General features: G+C 41.0%; 1 protein-coding gene across 1 annotated transcript in view; it reads left to right on the forward strand.

The window, feature by feature from the left end:
- Positions 1-22055, forward strand: part of pcsk5a (proprotein convertase subtilisin/kexin type 5a) — a 33410-nt gene that overhangs the window by 6318 nt on the left and 5037 nt on the right. Inside the window, exons 9-34 of the mRNA XM_081613994.1 lie at positions 196-296; positions 411-514; positions 851-971; positions 1248-1436; positions 2759-2898; positions 3031-3153; positions 3327-3429; positions 4640-4830; positions 5061-5145; positions 5542-5645; positions 5761-5899; positions 6083-6198; positions 6538-6640; positions 8377-8513; positions 9300-9500; positions 9663-9731; positions 9903-9945; positions 10116-10258; positions 12540-12740; positions 14823-14906; positions 14992-15190; positions 17022-17236; positions 17530-17772; positions 19187-19423; positions 19501-19672; positions 20165-20382. Coding sequence (XP_081470120.1) covers positions 196-296; positions 411-514; positions 851-971; positions 1248-1436; positions 2759-2898; positions 3031-3153; positions 3327-3429; positions 4640-4830; positions 5061-5145; positions 5542-5645; positions 5761-5899; positions 6083-6198; positions 6538-6640; positions 8377-8513; positions 9300-9500; positions 9663-9731; positions 9903-9945; positions 10116-10258; positions 12540-12740; positions 14823-14906; positions 14992-15190; positions 17022-17236; positions 17530-17772; positions 19187-19423; positions 19501-19672; positions 20165-20382 — 3781 coding nt within the window. The remainder of the gene's footprint in view (positions 1-195; positions 297-410; positions 515-850; positions 972-1247; positions 1437-2758; positions 2899-3030; positions 3154-3326; positions 3430-4639; positions 4831-5060; positions 5146-5541; positions 5646-5760; positions 5900-6082; positions 6199-6537; positions 6641-8376; positions 8514-9299; positions 9501-9662; positions 9732-9902; positions 9946-10115; positions 10259-12539; positions 12741-14822; positions 14907-14991; positions 15191-17021; positions 17237-17529; positions 17773-19186; positions 19424-19500; positions 19673-20164; positions 20383-22055) is intronic.

Below are 22055 nucleotides of genomic sequence, written 5' to 3' on the forward strand. Positions count from 1 at the left end.
TACAAAATTGTGAGTATTTTCAAACAGAAACACAAAAATGTTTCATAACTAAATAGTGGACAACAGAAACAGTCGTACAATCTCAGTTGGTTTCATTTGCAGCACATTAGGTTCATTATCCAGAATGATGATGATACAAAAGAAACAATCTTTTCAGTTTCTTATCGTTTCACTTATTGCTGCTGTTGTTGACAGATAAGCCTCGGACCGCAGCAGGGATGCGGCAGGACTCTGTCTGGAACGTCCCTCTCCTCCTCATTGGCTGCTGGGGTGATTGCTCTTACTTTGGAGGCCAAGTGAGCAGCTCCATGCCACACAACACATCCACATATCCAGGACCAAAGGGTCTAAATCAATAGCTATAATAGCTACTGAGACAATTCTGCTTCCATCTATCTGACCTTTCATAGCCCTCTCCTGACCTGGAGGGATGTGCAGCACATTATCGTCTGTACATCAAAAGCTCATCATCTTGTTGCTCCTGACTGGCACTATAATGGAGCTGGGTACAAAGGTAACATCATATCTCTGTTATGTTTTGTTTTTTTGTTCCCCCCCCCGAGTTTTTGCCGATATTGGTATAAAAACGCTTGATATCTTCCGCATGAAATCCTTCCAACGCTCAGAGAAAAGATTAGCCGAGACTGATGTTTCAGTGAATGTTCTTTTAGCTTTCTTTAGGAGAGCCATAAAGCAGCGAGCGTTTTGAAAACTAACGAGGTACATAGAGCAGAACAGCGATAAACGCCTACAGAGTCTCTGGGGGACGTGAAATCTTTTAGAAGCCTCTGTGCCCTCCCTACCCCTTGCTAATGTGTTGTGTATTTGTGCGTGCATGTCTGTCTGTTAGTGAGCCACCTGTACGGCTTCGGCCTGCTGGATGCTGAGAGCATGGCGAAGGAGGCTGAGCGCTGGAAACAAGTCCCAGCACAGCATGAGTGTGTGGAGGAGGAGGCCATCCAGCTGAGCAGGTAACGCACCAACAACTCTGTGAGAGCTCTTTGTTCTGAGTCAGGGCTTCCCCTGATTTCTTCTCATCTATCACACTTCATCTATTTCTGTCTCAGTTCACATGCTGATTCTCACGCACTTTAATAAGCTTCATTTTCTCTTGTGCTGTGCTCTTCCAACTCGCTTCTTGTTTTCCGCCCCCTCTCTCATCTCTGGTGCTTACTGTGTGGCTTCATGTTTTTTGTTTTTTTTTTTGTTGTTTTTATTCTTCTTTCCCTCCTGTCTGTCTCGTACAGAATTATTCATCCAGGCTCAGTGTTGACGTCTGCGTATGAGACCACCGGCTGCTCCAGCGCGGCCTCGCGGCACGTTGTTTATGTAGAGCACGTCGTCATCCGCGTAACCATCACTCACAGCCGTCGTGGCGACCTTTCTATCACGCTCACGTCACCTGCAGGCACCGTGTCGCAGCTGCTGGCTCACAGGTAACAAGGGGGCTGCTCCATCCAAACTACTGTGGCGCCACCACGGCCCTATCAGCAGCGGAAGGGGTAAGGGTGAGGAGGGAGTTTCTGAGGGTGGAAACGAATTTGCTTGGAGCTCAGCATTCACTGCTTGTACCATTAGTCTTCAGATGGCAGCCATGGGGAGAAGTCGATTTTGGCAAACACGCCTGGAAAAGCAAAGCAGTGATGCTCATATGTTATTCCAGAGGAACCGGCTTTTGGGAAGGTTCCGCGAAAAATTAATTCCTGGCAAGCTTCCTATTTTCAGCTTGTCCTTTTCTGAACTGAACTGAATTGGATGCATCATGAATAAAAAACACAAACACTTAAAGGGGAAGTGTTATGTAAAAACAACTTTCTGAGCTTCACACCATGTTTTAATGTTATTCCTTCATCACTAAAATACTTGGAGTGTTGCCCTGATTCTTTCATGAATGTTTGAGAAATCCTTTAACCACCCATGGAAACCATTGAGCTGTATATAACGCCTCTAGGCATGGACCACCTAGCCCTCCCCGGCGACTCAGCTCCTTCAGACTAGCCAGCATAAATTAGCAAACACCTGGTGGGAATGTGCGCCTGCTGAGCTCATTATACAAACTACTGTTTATGGCTTATAGTTTTAAATTTCTCATTCATCTAAAACTTCACCAACAAGACACAAACTGGCCAAATGTAGGAAGGAAAACATATTGATCTGACAACCAGTAGTTTAAATACAGGGGAGGGTGAGTACTGGAACCAAGGACAGGTGAGTCTGATCACATTGTGTGATGAAACAGAAGCAAAAAAAACTGAGGAAAATGGAGATGGAGGAACACAGAGATACATTTAGCTGTGCAAGAAACAGTAGATCACAAAAGACACACAAAGCTAAATAGCATAATTCAACCAGAACCTGGAACTCAAACAAAACGTTGAAATAGTTGGGAGGTACGACTGTGAAAATAGCTTGAAACTCTTGATTTTGTTGATCTAAAAAAAAACGTATTCTATGCTTACTCTTCAAATATGAAACTGCTTTTCAATTGATCTGTAAAAGGTGCCCAGTCAGCACAGGCTCTCAAATTTCCAGAAGCCTTCACATTTGTTTTACATTTGTCAAAAATAAAGAAGCAAAACTTTTGAGATAACATAAAAAGCACTTTTTTATTTTTTATTTTTATTTTTTGCACTAATCCAACCAGGGAACTAACTACAAATTAAATACCCTATTAATTAAACAATGTTGCGTTAAAGACATGTCTTAATTAGTGATGGTGGCAGTTGTATGCTCACGATTGTGTAATGTTTTGCTCTAGGCCTCTTGACAACTCCACTGAGGGATTTCAGAACTGGGAATTCATGACAGCTCATTCCTGGGGGGAGCAGGCAGCGGGGGAATGGACTTTGAAAATCACGGATACTCCCTCTCGGAAGCGAGACAGCAGCGCTGAATTAGGTTTGTTCTTTCTCTTTGTAGCATATCTTCGTTGTGAGACCTATTTACACTGAACATCAAGAGGAGGCAGCTGAAACACGGCACCAGCCTCGGGGGACAAACCTGTTTTTCTTTCTCTCTGTTGTTTCACAGGGATACTGAAGAATTGGTCTCTGGTGATTTATGGCACTGCAGAGCAGCCATACAATATGCGCCGTCGGCGAGTCCGATCAGCAGAGCCCTCCGTGGATAGCGATCTCACAGAAGGATACGACGGTGAGTCACGTCCTAACTCAGGGTTTTCAGACGGCAACGTTATGAGCTTTGTCATGCAGTTGCAGAATGTGATTACAGGTTATCAGGTATTTATTTATTTTTTACAAAAACACATAAGAAAACAACCCAGAAGGCTTTTTGGGCTTGCATTTTGAGAGTATTTACCATTTTAGGACCCTGTGACCCAGAATGCAGTGACGACGGCTGTGACGGGCCTGGCCCACAGCAGTGTGTCACATGTCTGCACTTTTTTCTCAAGTTCAAGAACAATTCAAGGTTAGCATGACTGCATAATTCTGGGTACAGTGAGTGGATGCAGATGGTAAGCGATGATACTGTTTTATTATCTCACTATCTTAGAAGATCCAATTTTCACATTTTAAAGTGTGCTTGAGGAGGGCCCTTAAAACATCTTAAAGCTCATCACAGTTTTCCTTTGCATTTCATTCGCTTATTTACAGTGCAGTATCTAAACAATCAAATTTTATTTTAATTTCATCCATCCATCCATTTTCTTCCGCTTATCCGGGGTCGGGTCGCGGGGGCAGCAGCTTCAGAAGGGAGGCCCAGACTTCCTCCCCCCACTTCCAGCTCTCCAGGGATCCAAGGCGTTCCAGGCAGCGAGACGTAATCCTCCAGCGTGTCCTGGTCTTCCCGAGCCTCCCGTGGACGTGCCGAACACCAAGGCGTCCAGAGCATCTTACAGATGAGCACCTCACTGTCTCTCGAGTGGAGCAGCGCTCTCTGAGTCCTCCGGACGAGCTTTCACCTATTCTAAGGAGAGCCAGCACCTGCGAGGAACCTATTTACCTTATTTTAATTTATTTATTTTAAAACCTCTTAGCTTTGACCTATTAATCGTTCACACACAAAAACACACAAACTCAGGTGTGCTTCCTGGGCATAATGATATATCAGCCTCCTGCAGTTTCAGTCCTTCATGGCTGGAGATCCACCAACAGCAAAGCGTTAAATTAAGCTTACGGACATTGATATATATAAACAACGTAAAGAAAAAAGTTTTAGGCAAAAGATTTGTTTGAAAAACAAGTTTCAGTTACATGCACTTGAGGCAACCGTTTTAAGACTTCACTTGGACTCAGCGCTGAAAACATTTGAAATTTGACTTGAACTTGTGTTTAATATCTTGAGACGGGATTTGAATTTGGCTCTAAGACTTCGGTATTGAATTTGACTTTTGACAACCTATTTGAAGATTTTTTTTTTGCAAAAGACTTGATACCTAACTTGCGCTTCATCATCAAAGCTTTTGACTTCAGCTCATATCAGGACATCTCAGACTGCTTTCAACAAACAAGAATAATGTCTAACAAAAACAATCTTCAATTCTATGTGCTAGTGTTACAGTTAATCCATTACTGATTATCAACAAACCAACATGGCTGATATTGAATGCCCTCGAGAATTGCTTTTTTGCAGTGTATTTCTTCTTGTGAGTCTCCTTATCTTCATGTTTGTCTGTCAGGTTGTGTGTCTCAGAGTGTCCCCCAGGGTTCTGGGGTGACCGTCGGCGCTGCAAGAGGTGCTACTCCTCGTGTGCAAGCTGCAGTGGGAGTCGCAGCAACCAGTGCACCTCTTGTGTTCCTGGTCAGCACCTGACAGAGGGAACCGACACCTGCACAACCTCCTGTGGCGATAACTATTACCTGGACCACGGTTGGACATTTTGACCTGTCATTCAAAAGTTTATTTTTGTTTTCCTTGCCTTTCTGAATATTTACATCATTGGTTGAACTTTTCAAGCTTTCGTTGTTCATTCAGCAGAAATGAAGCATGCTAATCAACAGTCAGCTGCTGTAACTGTGGTTGAGAGGTGTATGGGTGTGAGTATGGGTTGATTTCTGGTTCTGATGTCTATTGTTTTTTTGTTTTTTTTACCCCCACAGACACAGATCTGTGCAAGAAATGCAGTGAAAACTGCTCGAAGTGCACCTCGTACAGCATCTGCACAGAATGCAAACCAGGCACAAGGTGAAACAAATTCTCTGATGATGCTTGAATTAACTCCTCGGTAAACACGGCTCCTGCCGACGAGAATACTGATGCTCCCTGTGTAAACTTGTGCTTACACAGTACTTTGTTGCTCGCCTGTTACCCAAATGAGAGAAAGTAATTTTGGATTTTGCTTAATCAATACTGGAAAGCATAAAGCTGTCTGAAAAAACCCCAACAAAAAACAAACATATTGCGTAGTTAGAAGTTTCCGGAATGCTGCATTCACTGACTCAGTTTGGCGAGGACTTGTGGTGGCGTGCTGTGGGCTGGAGGAGCGAACCTGCGAATATGAAGGCGATGACTCACGTTTTGTGGTGTCACATGACTGGCTGAGTGTATCACGGTGCCACATGCTCTCTCCGCCCTCTCCAGTCTGCAGGGGAACCGGTGCCAACGAAGCTGCGATGGCGGCTTCTACCATGACGTGCAGGAAGACGAATGCAGGCCCTGTGACAAGGCCTGCGCCACCTGCGCTGGTGAGAACGGCATCAAGGCTTTACAGACGCAATTTGGGTCAAAATTAACAGCATATTTTTTTTTTTGACATATTAGTCAGTTTAAGAACAATTTATTTCCCTCTTGCGGCATCAGCGGCAGGTGTTGAGGCGTGCAACCGTTGCGCAAACGGTTTCTTGATGGAGGAGTGGAGGTGTGTGTCCTCCTGCAGCGCTGGCTTCTACGCCACGGAGCCAAGCCCAGAGATAGTGGATGGCCACAGGATATGTAGGAGGTGAGCTTTACTGGTGTGTGTTCAGGTGTGGGTGGTTTGTTTATTGGCTGATGGCAGGCCTTAATCTGGTGGTTGGCTCGCCTGCTCCGGCGCTCCGGGTTTGTTGTTGTTGCGCGCCTGCATGGAGCGTGGGAAGCTTATTTCCCTGCGTTTTGTGTTGAATTTCTGCGCCGTTCTCCTCAGGTGCGACTCCAGCTGTCTCACCTGTGCCGGGCCGACTTGGCAGAACTGCAGCAGCTGTTCCAGCGGTCACCGCCTCCAGGAGGGAGTGTGTGTTGTCAACACTGAGTGCACAGATAGTCAGTCAACCATCTTCTCTCCTCTATTACATGTTGGCCTCAATGCTCCTGGAAAATAAACCTTGTATTTTTTTCCTCCCCTCTCGCTTTTCTGATGTGTATATATATATATATATATATATATATATATATATAGTAATAAAGTCCAGTTAATTTAACACATTTGCAAACACCACAGAGATTATGCAAAGTGTGGCGCCTTTTAAATGTGTGTTTGAATGTGGAGCCATTTGGTCCTACGTGCCTCCCTCCCTGTTCTGCATCTGACATTAAGCCTTCCTCTATGCCTCAGACGTCCATTCATTTCTGAGTCAGCATGCTTCTGTTGCTGTCTGTCAGGAGAGTATCAGGACAGTGATGGGGAGTGTCGCGCGTGTGATGCAACGTGTCTGAAGTGCACAGGGCCGCGAAGAGAGGACTGCATCAGCTGTGGCTCTTCACGGTGAGTTACGCTTGGCTGTTTTAGATTCAGGGTCAAAGGGGAAAATAAATCCCTCCACCTACTTTATCTTAGAAGTAGATGCATGTTTCAAATGATCCACAAGCATACTTGCAAATACTTAAAACTACATCAGATTTCAATAGTTAATAGCAGGAAAATCCAGATATGTTTTTTTATGGGTGAAATACAATAGATATTTTAACACAGCAGCAGCCCCTCTACGATAATCATCCCTGGTATCCCAGCTGTAAACAAAATATCCAAAATGTCAATTTTGCTCTAGTAGCACAATCTGACGCTAGGCTAGCCAGAACTTCTAAGGTTTTTGCTGGGTGAGCATGTTCTCCCTGTGCATTTGTGGATTCTCTTCAGGTACTCCAGTTTCCTCCCACAGTCCAAAAACCAATCAAAGATGAGTGAAAATTCAAGTGTTTTTTATTCCACCTTGCTTTCCATATGCGCATAATTAATACGTTCAAATGAGAGCATTCATTTTTTTTCCAAGAGCTTTGAACCTACTTATGCTTTTTATTCAGGATAGTTTCGATTTATGGTAATATTTAAACAGCTTTTTTTTAGGGTCAACAAAACAAAAGTTAAGACAAGTAACAAACTGGGACCCACTTCTTGATCGTGGATATCTTTCCCCTTTCTATACACATAACATAAAATGAAATTATAGTAATAGATTAATTGTAAAAGCAGATAGTATTAGATTGTAATAGGTTGTTGGTTGTTACTGTATCCCAGATCTATTGTAAAAGAGGGAATGAGTGCAGAAGTGGTTGCAGGTGATAAAAAAAAGTCCCTTTCACAAGATACTTCAAGTTGTGACTTGCCTTAAGTTTTCGTCACCTCCTGGGTGAAAGGACCGAGTCTGTGAGGGTGGAGCTTGTCTCTGCATGTTTACAACAGAATTGTTCTGTGGACCAGGCTAAAGAAAAGCAGATGAGTGAAACATCAGCCTAATGCATTCTGTACATCCATAACATTGGCAAAGATGGCAATTTTCAGTTGATGTATTTAAACAGAATCAGGATTTTTTTTTTTTTTTTTTGAAAGAGTAACATCATCCTTGTAGTGGCCACAATTAAAAATACCACTCAAATTGTGCTGCTTGTCTCTCTGACTTTCCCTTGTTTTGCTTCCTGGCAATTAAAGGAGTAAATATGTAAATTAAAGCAGCTTCAATGGGAGCCGCATTAAAGTGAAGTTTATTAGATCAAACATAACAAGGCAGAGTCAAACAGATAGAAATAAGCTAGCAGTGGACTCGTTACAAGTGCTGTGTGATGATGACATAATTGGCACAATGATTGTGATGGCTTCATGACCTCTATCTTTAAAAACCTTTCATACAAAGATGATTAAATAAACAGGAACTGAATTTAGTTTAGATTGTTAAGGAGATGAAAAATAAACATGAAATTACAGCTAATTATTATGAAAACATGCATTAGTGGTCATCATATTATTCACATAATCAGTGAACATTATTGGATATCAACAGGTTACTTAAACTTCAAATAATTACCTCATGCCACCTTTAATTTCAGCTACTATGTTAATGTCTTTTTCTCCCTCATCCTTCTTAACGCACTCGGTTACATCTGTGTAAATGTTCCATATGGTGCATGCTGGGATGTAAATGAGCTCATCTCATTAACAAAGACATAATTTATATGTTGATTTGTCTTTTTTTTTTCTTTTTTTTTTTTGCCCTTTGCTGGCTGCAGAGCTTTGGAAGAGGGGCACTGCGTGGCCGAATGTGCAAAGGGCAAGTACCGCTCAGGTGGACAGTGTCACCTGTGTGACCACACATGTGCCACATGTAAGGATGCAGGGCCTGCCAACTGTACCAGCTGTGACACAGGTAGGAGACGAAACAAGAAAACCATTCTGTGTCAGCATGTGTGCTGAACAGATGGCTGACAAATTGAAAAAGAAAAAAAAAAATCCCTGGACTCTGTGTAGTATTTGTTTTAGCCTCTGCTGGCACAGTTAGATTCCAGTTGTCTCCGTAGAGCAGGGGTGTCAAACTCATTTTCATTTTGGGCCGCATCAAAAATTGGAATGTTCTTAAAGGGCCCGTTGTGCCAGAATATATTGATAAAACCAATTAAACTGTGTAAATATCAATAACTAGCTGTTCCTCTGGGATTTTGTGATTGTTTTAGTTTTCTTTTTCTTTTTGCAATCAAAACTACAGATTTTGTGGGGAACATTTAGAAAAGTTTGCAAGGAATTTTGACAATATTTGCGTTAATCTATGATGTTAAATGTGACTCTATCACTCGCCGTATAAGCTACGGATTCAGTGTTTTTGACCAATTTTGAGAAAATTTGCAGTAAAATCAGAAAAATTTTTTGGAAATTTGTGTGTGAATTTTGCAGATTTGTGAAAAACCGAATGGACTTATTGATGTACTTTGGAGACTAGAGGGCCACATAAAAAGCTACGGCGAGCCATATTTGGCCCCCGGGCCTTGAGTTTGACACCTGTACGTTAGAGGAAGGGTTCACTCCAAATTAATACGTAGCTGTTCTGATTGATCAAACGCGTAAGACACCAAATATGACTGGGGAATTTAATTAAATCAACATTTCATTCACTAATGTATTTTTTAATGTTTTTTTTTTTTTTTTTTACTTTTTTTAGATAAATTTGGAGTGGAACGTTACCTGCATCAAGGTCAGTGTCTGGACGCCTGTCCTGAGACCTTTTACCACACAAGTAAGAGAACCTGCCAGCCCTGTTCGGAAAACTGTCGGCTCTGCTCCAGCCCAAACCACTGCTTGCAGTGCAACTCCTCTTTCTACGTGTCTGATGGGCAGTGTGTGAAGCTGGAGTGTGGAGAAGGTAGAGAAGGTCACTCCATTATTTATGAGGCAGCTCTCTAGACGTCTGATCTGTGACCTTGGATTACGTAGTGTCCACCCCTCAGTTCTCTCTCAGCCTTCTGCTCTGATTGTTTTTTGTTTTTTTCCTTCCTGTCACTGTATCTGCTGCCTGTGCTCTCAGGGGAGGTGGAGGATCCAGATTACGAAGAATGCATGCCCTGCGAGGAAGGCTGCAGGAAGTGTGTCCTGTGTAAGTCACAGTCCAGTAGCAATGGTCATGTTGCTTTTTTTTTCTAGAAATGAAAACCTACAGAAGACGAAGCTGCCATGTCAATCTATGCAGACCCAAGTACACAGGGTTTCATTTCATACGGTTCCTATATAATAAAGAGGGCTGAGTTTTTTCCTGTGCTTTCAACAGATAACCCCAGGCACTGTCTGTCCTGCATTGAGGGCTTTTACAAGTAAGGCAGTGTGCCTCGCTGTCGCCGCGTGTGATCTCACCTCTATTCTTTAGTCTACCTTTCATTTCGCCTCTTTACCTGACCGAAAAAGGCTTATTTTCGGCTGCGAGAGCTGAGTGGGTTTCTATGTTCTCATGACTACATGTATTGACTGTTGCTTTTAATATCAGCTTTCAGGACGGCTGCTACAAAAACTGCCCGGCAAAGACGTACAGCGTGGAGGAGGAGATGACCTGCGCTCCATGCGAAGACAACTGCATGAGCTGCGATGAGCACGAGTGCTACTGGTGTGAGACAGACCTGTTATTATCAGGTAAGGCTTAAAATAGAAAAGATGTAGAATAATACCAGGCCTTGCCATGTAAAAAACATCTCATTCCCACTCCTAAGTATGAGAATGAATCTTTGCAGTTGTAGGCTTGTTTCTCTTGCGCCACCTCTTATTTGTGAGCATAGGATTGCAATCTTTATGAAATATGAGATTAAAAACTGAAAGAAAAAAAAAATCTGGTGGCTTCAACAAGAAGACTGAAACCAGGGGCCATCATTGGGTTTTTTCATCAAATATTGACCTACAACTTTCACCCAAGTCAACAAAAAGCAGGTGCACCAGACAAAAATCCAGCATGATTGTTTATACCTTATGCAAACGTGCACACAGGATGTATGTGTAGTTACAAACATTGAGACGAAGCACAGCAGGCTACATGGAAGGGTGTAACAATGTTAACAAAAATAGTTACACTCTTTTCCTACTTGGAGATTTTCATCTTGGTGGAGACGCCCAAAGTGTTATAGTTACCATCATGGTGGCAAAATGAATGTCAAAGGAAGACTGCTGGAAATGTATCTGAAGTGTTTTATAAGATATACTCTTTCTACAAATACACAATTATTCCCACAGTAAGACCCTGTATTTATGAGAAATAAAGAGTTCCTTTTTCAAATTGATATCTTGAATTTCACAAATTTTACTTTGCTGGTTACCTACCAATGATAAATAATTCATTTCATTAAATCGCACTGGATTATAGGCTAATATTATTATGCATATTTTAACTCTGAACAAAATAAATGTTGTAATAAATTACTACATTGAGCATCTACACATTTTTGGCTACAATTTCCCCAGATACTATTTAGCAACCACTTTGGGTTTTCTCTGACTGGAACGTGCTACATAAATAAAGTTGCCTTTTATGAAGATGTTTCTGATCATTTCTTTATCACTTTCAAATTGGGTCAATCCTGTTTCTTGTCTGTTTTAACTTTCTCCTGATGTTTTCTGTTTTAATTCATTTCTATAATTTCTAACATCCCAAAACATTTTGATTGCTAATCCCACATGCTGTCTTCATTCCAGTGTCATTTCTGTGTCTTTCTGGCTGTGTCCAAAATTGCAAGTCCATTGTTGCAATTTTTCATGACCTTGAGCTGAGGTCAAGGTCATGACTCACGTTTACTTCACTGACTTGGAACTCTTTCCTGTTTGTATTTAATTTATTATTTGCAATTTCGTTGACGTCGTCATGTCACAAATAACAGCAATAATCAGCATTCTATAAGTTCTTCATTTTGAAGCTTTGCGTTTTCCTGGGCGAAGCAACTAAATGAGATGTTTCGTAAGTAGCGTTTAACATTGAGGAAGAGCGCTCCGTCCTCTGTGGAATCTTTGTTATGTGATGAGGACGGAGTGGGACTTTTCTGGAACACGGATAAAAAAAATGTTTGGAGACGTAATTAACATTTCAAATGCCCTCAGAGCTGCTGGAAGAATTTCACAAGGACTGCAGAGTGAAAATGGAATTCATTTATTTATTTATTTTTTTAACTACATGGTGGCTTACAATTTCCTGTTTATTAAAAAAAAGGATGCTTTTGAATCATAAGCCCTAGTCAGAATGTGATACATTTTAAAGCACAGAAGGTCATTACCGTTCTAAATGAGATGCTTGAATTCCAATGTGGAGAAAAGATCTGTGGTTTTATTTATTTATCGATATATAAGTCTTTACTCTCTTATATAGTTTCTAATGTAAACTTGATGTTGTGCTTTGGGAGATTAGCAGACACTTTCATCACACATAAAAATCTATTTGACAATAATTAACAAAACAGGAAAAATAAATACTCTTATTCAAACAGATACAGCTCTGCAGATACAGCTCACTTGTTCAAGTCTACCAATCATTGTGTTTAGTTTCCGTTTTTTTTTTTTTTGTTGTTGTTTGAAGGATGTTTCTTCTTTGCAATATTTATTTATTTTTTTTATTTTTTTTACATTTCTTTGAAAACAAATCCCCAAATTTTTCTGATTTGTTTTGAAAATTGTGCACTTTTTTTCCTTCCAGTCCATAATTACTTTCTATTTTTACATTGAAAAATCCTTACAAAACGCATTGAAATTTATGATTAAAATATGACAATTATGTAAAAAGTTGAGTACTTTTACATGGCACTCTCAATTCTGTAAAATCACAAATTAATTTATTTTTTGACTGGAAGCATCCAAAAAATCCAAAATGTTGATTTTGGAATGGATTACATCCAGTTCTTGTCTCACAAAGCACAATCTTCTCACCCTCTCTTGCCAGAGGGGCAGTGTGTCTCGGTGTGTCCCGATGGTTTCTACGGCAATGAAGACCTTAACGAGTGTGAAGAGTGTCACCCGGACTGCGCCACGTGTAGCGGCCCAGAGAACGGAGACTGTCTCTCGTGTGAAGAGGGGAGGACGCTCGCAAACGGGGAGTGCGTGCCGGAACGCGAGGTCTGTCCCATTAAGACCTTTCTCAACGGTGAGACTAATAACTTATATTGCGCTAATCCGACTGTCTGCTCTTAATGAAGCAGGGATTTGGCCACTTTCAGAGGGGCAGGAATGAAATAGCGGAGGGTAATTGGTCTGTGTGCCACCGTCTCTGAACCCTGTACCACCGTACAGAACAAATGTCGAACGATAGACTTTATAATTATTGACTGTATATGCTGCACATTTAGTTCCCTCCATAAAAAACTTTGAAACATCAGGAAAATTAGTGTGTTGCGGGCACTTTTAATTATAAGAGCTTTAATAACTCTGACAAAACTGCACAGGTAACTTAAAGGTTAAAACTACAGTTCTGATTAAAAAATAATTTACTTACACTCACCATGGCAATGAATGTCTTATTTTATTTCATTTATTTTAATACTTCTTTTAACAAATTTAGCAAATTTCTTGTTGCAGAATAAAAATGCTCTTTAAAAAAAGTGTGATACATTTTTATCATTTGGCTACAGTAATAAAAAAATATCCTTGGAGGAGTCAAAGTTTTACACTTACAAAGAGGGTAGCAATCTTTCAAGCATGGTAGTGGTAGCATCATGATATGGGGCTATTTGGTTCCAGCGAAAGAAGCAGCAGGAGAACTACTTTTGAATTCTCTGACTTCATCTCAGCTCAGCATTTTACACTTGGACACAGTGAACCACAAAAGAGGTAGTGGGTTTAGAGAACAAAAATTCATCCAAAATAATGGCAGAGGTAGAGCAAAAACACAAAGATGCTTAATAATACAAAAGGAAAACAAAGTCCAAGGTCCAAATATCCATAAACATAAGAATGAGGTCATAAAACTAAATTAATCCAAATACAAGCCAGGAATGTGGAGGGACGGCGATGACAGACTAGAGCAGTATGGAGCAGATGAACCAGCTGTCACTTAAGAACCAATGTGGAATACACCAAAGAGATATGATGAGTGGAACAAGAAGCAGATGGGATAAATGAGCTGTGGAAGCAGCTGAAAGTGCAATCAGAGAACAAAGACAGAGAGAATAAAATGACGCAAATTGCAGAAGAAAACAGGAAGTAAAGAAAATAGAAAAGAAAAGGCCAGCCTCACCAACACAAAACAGGAAGCCATGGATAGGAAACTAATGACAACTCTGCATGCAACATATTTATCTCCTAAATCACAATAGAGTCCAAAGCATGAGAGTTGAATGTTCCTGAATGGATAAGATACACTAGAATGGGCCTAACCTGAACCACAACATTCAGGGACTATCTTTAAATGTAAGTTAGGAACCAGGAACTTGCATAATTTTACTGATCTCCACCAATTCTGCCAAGAACAGTGGTCAAGTACAATCGTATTTATGCCAAGAGACTTCAAAGAGTGTGGTCAAGCTGAAACTAGTGAGGGAAATTTAACCTCATTCACACAAGACACGTTGTGTGCGTGTGTATGTGTGACCATGCTCGGATTTCCAAAAATCAGCGATAAATTCCAACTTCCACATCCGAGACTTCCTTTTGAAATTGATGAAAGTGTATTGTGTTGGATTCCACGCCACAAAAATGTATGTATGAATGCATTTTATAGCCCAAAGTTTTCTGTTAATAAAATCTTGTAGCCCATTTTTTGAACTTACTAAAGTAAGCTCAAAAAATGAAGTTGGTCTGATGCTTTGCACCTATGTACTTTACCAATGTGGAGGAAGGCGTCACCTTGTGCCTGATATGAACTCGGTGCTTAAGTGAGGTACTTTCAACATGGTGTTGCCTTGGAAAAAATGATTTTCAACAGAGTAATAGACCTTTTACCGATTAAAAACTGTATCTTAAACATAAAGCTACAGAAGGTTTTGCCTTAACACATAATAGTTGAGTTTGTCATTGTTTAAAATTAATCTAAGATGTTGCATAATAAATATGACAATCTGTTTCATGCCTAAATTGTGTCAGTTTCTTTTCTTTTGACAATCATTTTCCTAAAGCCACATTAAGTTACTATGCCGGTCCTGGATCAGGACTCGGCTTCCTCTTGTTTTCTAACAAAAAGTCGCTTTATCACGAGTGTACCGCCATAATCCCCGCTTTGTTTGCCCTTCAGATTATGGGGTATGTGAAGACTGTCACCCATCCTGTGAATTCTGCTCCGGTCCGGAGAAAAACCAGTGCACCAAATGTGGGAAAGGTCTGTCAATCACCTCTCAGAGCCGCGTCTGCAGGTTTACGTTTTAACTGTTGCAACACGTTACATCCAGCTCTTTTTGCTGCAGGGAGATTTCTGACCATGCAGCAGACATGTGTGTCGAAGTGTTCTGTGGGTTTCTTCGCCAGCCAACTGAGCGGTGTGTGCGAGGCCTGCCCTCAGGGCTGCTCGCTGTGCGCCGATGCTCTGCGCTGCAGCCGCTGTCAGAGCTCGCGCCGGGCTCCGCTGTTCCTGCAGAACGGACAGTGTGTTACAGAGTGTGTCAGGTCAGGAATGTGTCCTGTTGCTGCTTAATTTCTGACTCATTTAACTGCACTCACAATTATCGCTCTAGCTCTGCTTGACAGCTGATGTTTATCCGTTTGTAAAAAAAAATATGTAAGTTTGCAGGAAGTAATATGGTCTATTTACATCAGGATCGATATTTAATTCACATATGTGCAGACATATTTGTCGTCTTTTTTTTTTTTTCTATCTTCATTGGTCATTAAACTGTGATGTTCCCAGACATAGACATAATTCCCAGCGCTCCATTAGCACTGACAGATCTGGTTTAGACATGCAGCTCTTATCATATTCAAATTCTGCCAAATTTCCACACACAGTCAGGCTCGTGTTTGACTTGATAAATTATTAGTTGTCTTCTTTATTGAAGAGCTGTGGGAGTAAATTGTGCACGTCCATTTGCGTGTGTAGCCCAGGAGCACTTAAGATTCTTTGATCTTTTCATATGCAATAGAAGTCAAATTGTATAATAAATGAAACCAAAACACAACAATTTATGGGTGTAGCTTCATTCTCCTCAACATGTTATTTTCCAGGCGTTTTCATTGAGTTAAGGATGATGCTGAAGAGATATAATTTTGCTGATGCTGGAGAATAAACACAGTCAGAATATAAATTGTCTCGTAGAAGTACTCATACGCACTTTTGTCTCGTTATCGTTACAGACTTCGTTGACTTTTATTAGGATTTCGCACCAATGTGTAAACGAGGAAAATTGCGAAGTGGAAGCAGAATGATAAACAGTTTGCAACATTTTTTTTGCTTGTTTTTTACTACAAAAAAAAAGAAAAGTGTAGAACACATTTGTTTTCAATCCCCTTTATTCCAATACAGCTATAAAAAAAATCCAGTACATTAACTTACTTTCAGCAGTCACCTAATTTACTTAAACATCCAGCTGTTCTGTGAAGTAATCAGAGGCTTTTTTTGAAGGATTATGAAGACAAAAGAACACAGAAGCAAATTTGCAGAGATGTTAAAAGCAGAATTGTGTCATAAATCAGCATCCAATTCTTTTAAACATCTCAAGATGTCGTGTGGCAGAACTTCAAACCAACCAAGACACAAAAGGGGAGATCAGTAACTATGGCAACAGCCAAGTTTTGTGTAAAGATCCAGACTGCAGGTTTGTTTGGTCAGATTTGTTTCTGACATACCAAATTGTTGTGGTGTGGTGCCAGAAGGAAGTTGTGCTTGACCATGTTCATCAAGACAGAAACATTGAATGTACAGCAAAGACCACAGCAGAATGGTTTGAATCTCTCTCTCTCTCTCTCTCTCTCTCTCTCTCTATATATATATATATATATATATATATATATATATATATATATATATATATATATATATATATATATATATATATGTGTATGTGTGTGTGTGTGTTAGCATAGTCCATACAGAATTTGTGGCAGCTTCAATATTACTGTTCACAGACACTCTGTTAATCCGATCTGAATAAGCTTTAAGTATTTTACAAAAAAACAAAAGCAAAAATAATAAAACAAAAATGTACATTACCAGATCCGCAAAACTGGTAGAGACAAACAGCAAAAGACTTGCAGCTGTGCCTGCAGATGAAGGTGGTTCTGCAAAGTAGAGACTTGGGGAGGCTGCATTTTTAGAACGTTTTGGGAAACAACGCATCGTCCTTTTTATTTCACAGGGATGCACTCTTTCGTGAGTCTGTTACATAAAATTTCAATATACTGAGTGTACTTCTCCAAAACACATAATAAAAATCAATGGGATTTTTTTACTATTTATTTTTTTTCACCATCGGCCCACTCACATCCGTCTAAATCTCTGCAGGGGTTATTCTGCAGGCCAGCTGTGTCTCAGCTGTGCGGCTGGTTGTGCGTCCTGTGAGAAAAATGCCACTCACTGCCTGACCTGCGACGAGCCTCTCCTCCTGCATGATCACCAGTGTGTGGAGGAGTGTCCTCCGTCACACGCTGTCCAGGGCAAGGAGTGCCGTCGCTGTCCACCCGCCTGTCAGGACTGTGACCCCCTTGGACAATGCACAGGTGTGGAAACATGACATTAATTTGTAGGAACTCATTTTAACTTTAGCTTTTGTGGGGTAGAAAGTAAAGTTTCAGATTTTGTTCATAATAAGTTTTTTTTTGGACCCTTTTTCATCTAATAAAATCAAAATATACAGATGTCCTTTTTTCATCTAAAAAAGATGAAAAAAGGACATTTTTTTCATGTGTGACAGATGATGTTTCTTCAACTTGCTCTCCCTCTTAAAAAGAATCTAAGACATGTAATTTTTGCTCCTGGATTTATTTGGAAAGTCGTCCTCTCTTTTTTGCAGGCTGCGAGGAGTACCACTTTCTCCACGAAGGCCAATGTGTGCCGGAGTGCCCAGAGAGGTTCTTTGAGGAAGACGAAGCAGGGGAGTGTCTGCGTTGTCATGCCGACTGTGCTCTCTGCGACGGCCCCGACAGCAATGACTGCGATGCCTGCGTCGACCCGGAGGCCGTCCTGCACAACGGGGGCTGTCTGGCACCTTGCCCCTCGGACACGTACAGAAATGCAGTTACAGGAGAGTGCATAGGTAAGTCGATGCAAAACATCGCGACGCACATTTGCGCAAAAGGCTTTTTAGGAGAGAGGACTTCAAACGGATACATTTCCAGGAAAATCTCCTCGTCTAATTAACATTTTGCTCCGACTCAAAGTACACCAAAGTCATTTGTCACCTCTGAAACTGAGTTTTCTGTCCTGAAGAGCACCCTTCATGCATATCCTCAATTATATTCTCTACTTTGCCTCAGTGTGTTTCTCGACGATGGCTCAGACTAAAATAGCAACCCTTTTCCGACGGTTAACAGGCAGCTGTCAAACGTTGGAACTGCATAGTGATACCACTGACAGTTCCCTGGAGGAAGACACACCGCTCTGGCTTTGTTTTTGTTTTTTGTTTTTTCAAAAAACACAGAGGATGGTGTATACCTGAAAGGAAAAAAATGTAGGCAATGCCTACTTTAGTTGCTACTGAAAGGAGCTGCCAGTAGGAAGATATTTAAAGGGAAAAGCACTGCTGTGCTGCGAAACTGTTATGGTACAGAATGTATTGCACACAGAGGGTATTTTTAAACCACAACCAGTAAAAATTGTCGGGTGAGTTGTGTAGTAAATAAGTATGCAGCGCCTTGAAAAAGTATTCTTTAAACCTTGTCAAATTCGGTCTCTTTCAGAATCAGAAACTCCATTTTAATTTACAGAGATTTTATGTGGATGAACTTGTTTTCTTTCAGGATTGATCTGTGTTTAGCCCTGGCCATCTGCCCTTTACTTTTCCTGTTGCTGCTAAAATAAACATACCTACATGAAGCTGTAATCACCATGTTTTACTGTGGGGTTGTGTATTTAGGGTGACAGTTTGTTGCTAGTTTCTTCTTGTCCCTACTATCTTTAGGTTGTCAGCCAGTGTATTGGGAAGGTGCCATGCTCTAATTTTGAACAAAAAATTAGAGATATTGTTTCAAAACCTGTTTAAAATGTCTCCACAACTTTATCGCTCAACTGTCTGGAGTGTTACTTCGTAGTAAAGCAGGTATAAATAAAAGTGTTCAGAGTATATTTTTTAAATAATGTATTTCTGAACAGCAAGCGATGTGTTTTGCTTCAAGTTCACAGTTCTGCACTGCTTTGTTGTGGTTTGCGTGTGCAGCAGAGGTGGCGGTCGGCCCGTTTGTTATTGGTACTTGACATGTCCGTCTGGGTTTTGATTCCTCACCTGTTATTAAAAAAAAAAACAGTCTCACAAAATCCTTTTAGAAAATCCCAGTGAAAAACATTGAAGTTTGTATTTGTAAGGTGACAGAATGCTGAAAACCTTCAAATATTTAATTCTGACTGTAAATCCCCTTCATATGTAAGGCTTTACATACCCCATCATAGTTACCATATGAACTGATGACATCCTTTGATTATTACTGATTTGATTATTACTTTCATGTTCCCAGACTGTGACGCATCATGCCTCACATGTTTTGGGCCCCACATGGGTTCCTGCACCAGCTGCAGGACGGGTCAAAACCTGGACGGCCACAACCGCTGTATCCCATTGGCCAACAAGTGTCCGCCTCGCCAGTACGCAGACGAGGACGGGGAATGCCGTCCTTGCCACAAATACTGCTACAGGTGTTCGGGTCCAACCGAAACTCACTGCTTGAGCTGTAATCAGGGACACCTCCTGTTCAGTGAGTCCAGTTTGATTTGAGTTCATTCTCAGAGGTCTAGCGCTTTTGCAATATGTGTATGTGTGTGTCGGTTGCAGATGGCACCTGTGTGGACGAATGCCAAAAAGGCTACTACAAGGAGGAGTCGAAATGCAAGCCGTGCCACGGTTCCTGTCAGTCCTGTGTCGGAAAGCAGAGCCACCAGTGCCTCACCTGCAAAGCCCACCTGTTCCGAGAGGCGAAAGAGTGTGTGGAGACGTGCCAGCATGGGTAGCTTAACCCACTCACTGTTGTGCTGCACCGCTCGTTCATTAGCGTCGTTCTTAATAAACGATCAGCCCGGACGCGAAATGTCATTGTGGACGCTAAAAGATCACCAGACAGGTTTCTTTAAATGCATTCTAATTTAGTTTGGGATTTAAATGCTCCTTTATGAGGCTCGGCGCAGTAACTGAGAAGGACAAAATTAATGTGGCGGAAAATTGATGTGCAGTTAAATACCCAAGTGAAAGCAAACAGGATGCGGAGGCTACATACCATCAGAGATGCGCGCGGACGACACTACAGCCCTCATCAATGACTTGAGGATTTTCATCATGACTGCATTCCCTCTGTTGTTTGTTTTCCTTGTCATATCTTGGTTGCGCTGGATGAGTCTAACTATATGTGAGGCTGTGAAAGGGAATTTCCCGTGGGAAAGCTCTAACCTCATTTCATTTAATTGAATCTAATCTATCATAACTTTCGCCATCTGTCCTCCAGTCACTATGGAAACCCTGACTCAAGGATTTGTGAGAAGTGCGACCCGAGTTGCAGCGAGTGTTTTAAGGCCGGCGAGGACGGCTGCCAGAGCTGCGCTCCGGGCCTCGTCTACCTGCAGAAAGAAGGCCGCTGCCTGCCGTCGTGTCCTCTGGGTTACCATCACGACCCTGCACACAGGACCTGCGAACCCTGCAACGCTGGCTGCAGGGCATGCTCCGGTACACGCATCTATTTTAATGTCTATTTGTTAAGTAATAATACAAAAAAACATTTATAATACTCTAATAGTATCATTCTCAGTGGCCTCCAAATGGAAAATTGGTAGTTTAGTGAAGTCCCACATGTTAAGGGCGTCTTATTTGGACACACTAATGTAAACCAAAACCTAATCTAACTGTTTGATTGGTATGCGGCTCTTTTTAATTTCCCTGCAGTACGTCATAGTAAATAATGGATATAGTGGAACCATACATTCATTAATAACACATCTGGCCATTTCTATTGTCTTCTGAACCTCTGCCACCAACTTTAACTTCTGAAATCAGGAAGCTCTTGCTAATTAGAACAACCATTTCATTACTTTTATAGTAAAGGATGGATATAAATATACAGTTGAACCGCAAATGTTCTGAGTTGTGCATACTAATTTGTTGAAGTACTGCTGTGAATACTTTCATTTTCACAAGAATTCATGTACAAAATAGATCATGTCTAAACAATCCATCAATTAATTCATCCAGATCCATCCACCTACAATTTAAATTTGGGAAAAGTGTGTTGTCCTTAAGCGAAAGTTAGAAAGAAAAAAAAAATCTCTCCTGAAACATTCCTGTGAGCCATTTTTAGGAGAGGCTTTTCTGTAATAATTAAAATACCTTTTTTTGGGCCCAGGTGTTAATGGAGATTGGCATCCAGAACTCCCCACAGAATCAAACAGATAAAAAACTCAGTAAAGAATGGAAAACATAACATGTTTTTTTTTTCCTAACCATTAAAACTGAGCTTTGTACATAAGCTGACAGAAGAATTGCTGTCAGACTAAAGCCAATTATAACCACCGGAGGCATAAATTTGCCTTCCCCACTTTTTTAGGGAGACCAGGCCAATTTTAACTTCTTCGAACCTCAAAACTATCCCGTTTTTATAAAAACAAAATGGTCTGCACCTCGTTTTTATCCTCGTTTTGAACATAATTCAACCATGGGCAAAATGGCTATTAAAGTTTCCAAATTAGCAAAAAGAGCAACCGAAAGCACAAAAGAACGAAAATTGGCATTAGAGCTTAAAGATATGGTGAAAAGAATTAGGTCAAAGTCTCTCCACTTGCGTTTCTTGCTCTGCTCCTCCTCTACTTTGCCTTTGGATGGTTGTTCTGTCTGCACTCACACTTCACCTGACTTCCTCTGTTTTAAATGGGCATTCCTCCTGGTGATCAGAAAGGAGACGGAATCATACTCCGTATATTCTTTGACAATTTGTGGACAGTTCATCACTACCGACTTTCAGAGATGCACGTCACATGTAAAAAAAAAAAAAAACTAAAAGAATTGGCCATATAATTCTTGTACTGTCATCTGATAATCTAGCTTTGCTAAGTCAGGAGTAAGCAAAAAAAGAGGCCTGCAGGTTTTAATTTAACTTAGAGTCACTGTAAATGATCTGCAGATTAGATTTTACATTCACATGTTGATAGACTCGCCAGAGTTCTAGAGACATTTATTTAAGTCCTGAAAGATAAGCTGGAAAAAGAATTTCTGCAGAAGTTTCTAAGTAAGAATCTAAACTTGACCAAATTCTTCCTTTTGTGGTCACCTCGAAGGTAATCTGCAAGGAGAAGCAAAACAAACCCAAAACCTACAACAAGATCCAAGATCCTTTATAACAATCTGAG

The sequence above is a fragment of the Poecilia reticulata genome, chromosome 12 (genome assembly GCF_904066995.2).
Source record: "Poecilia reticulata chromosome 12, P_reticulata-male-v2, whole genome shotgun sequence".
NCBI classification, from domain to species: Eukaryota; Metazoa; Chordata; class Actinopteri; order Cyprinodontiformes; family Poeciliidae; genus Poecilia; species Poecilia reticulata.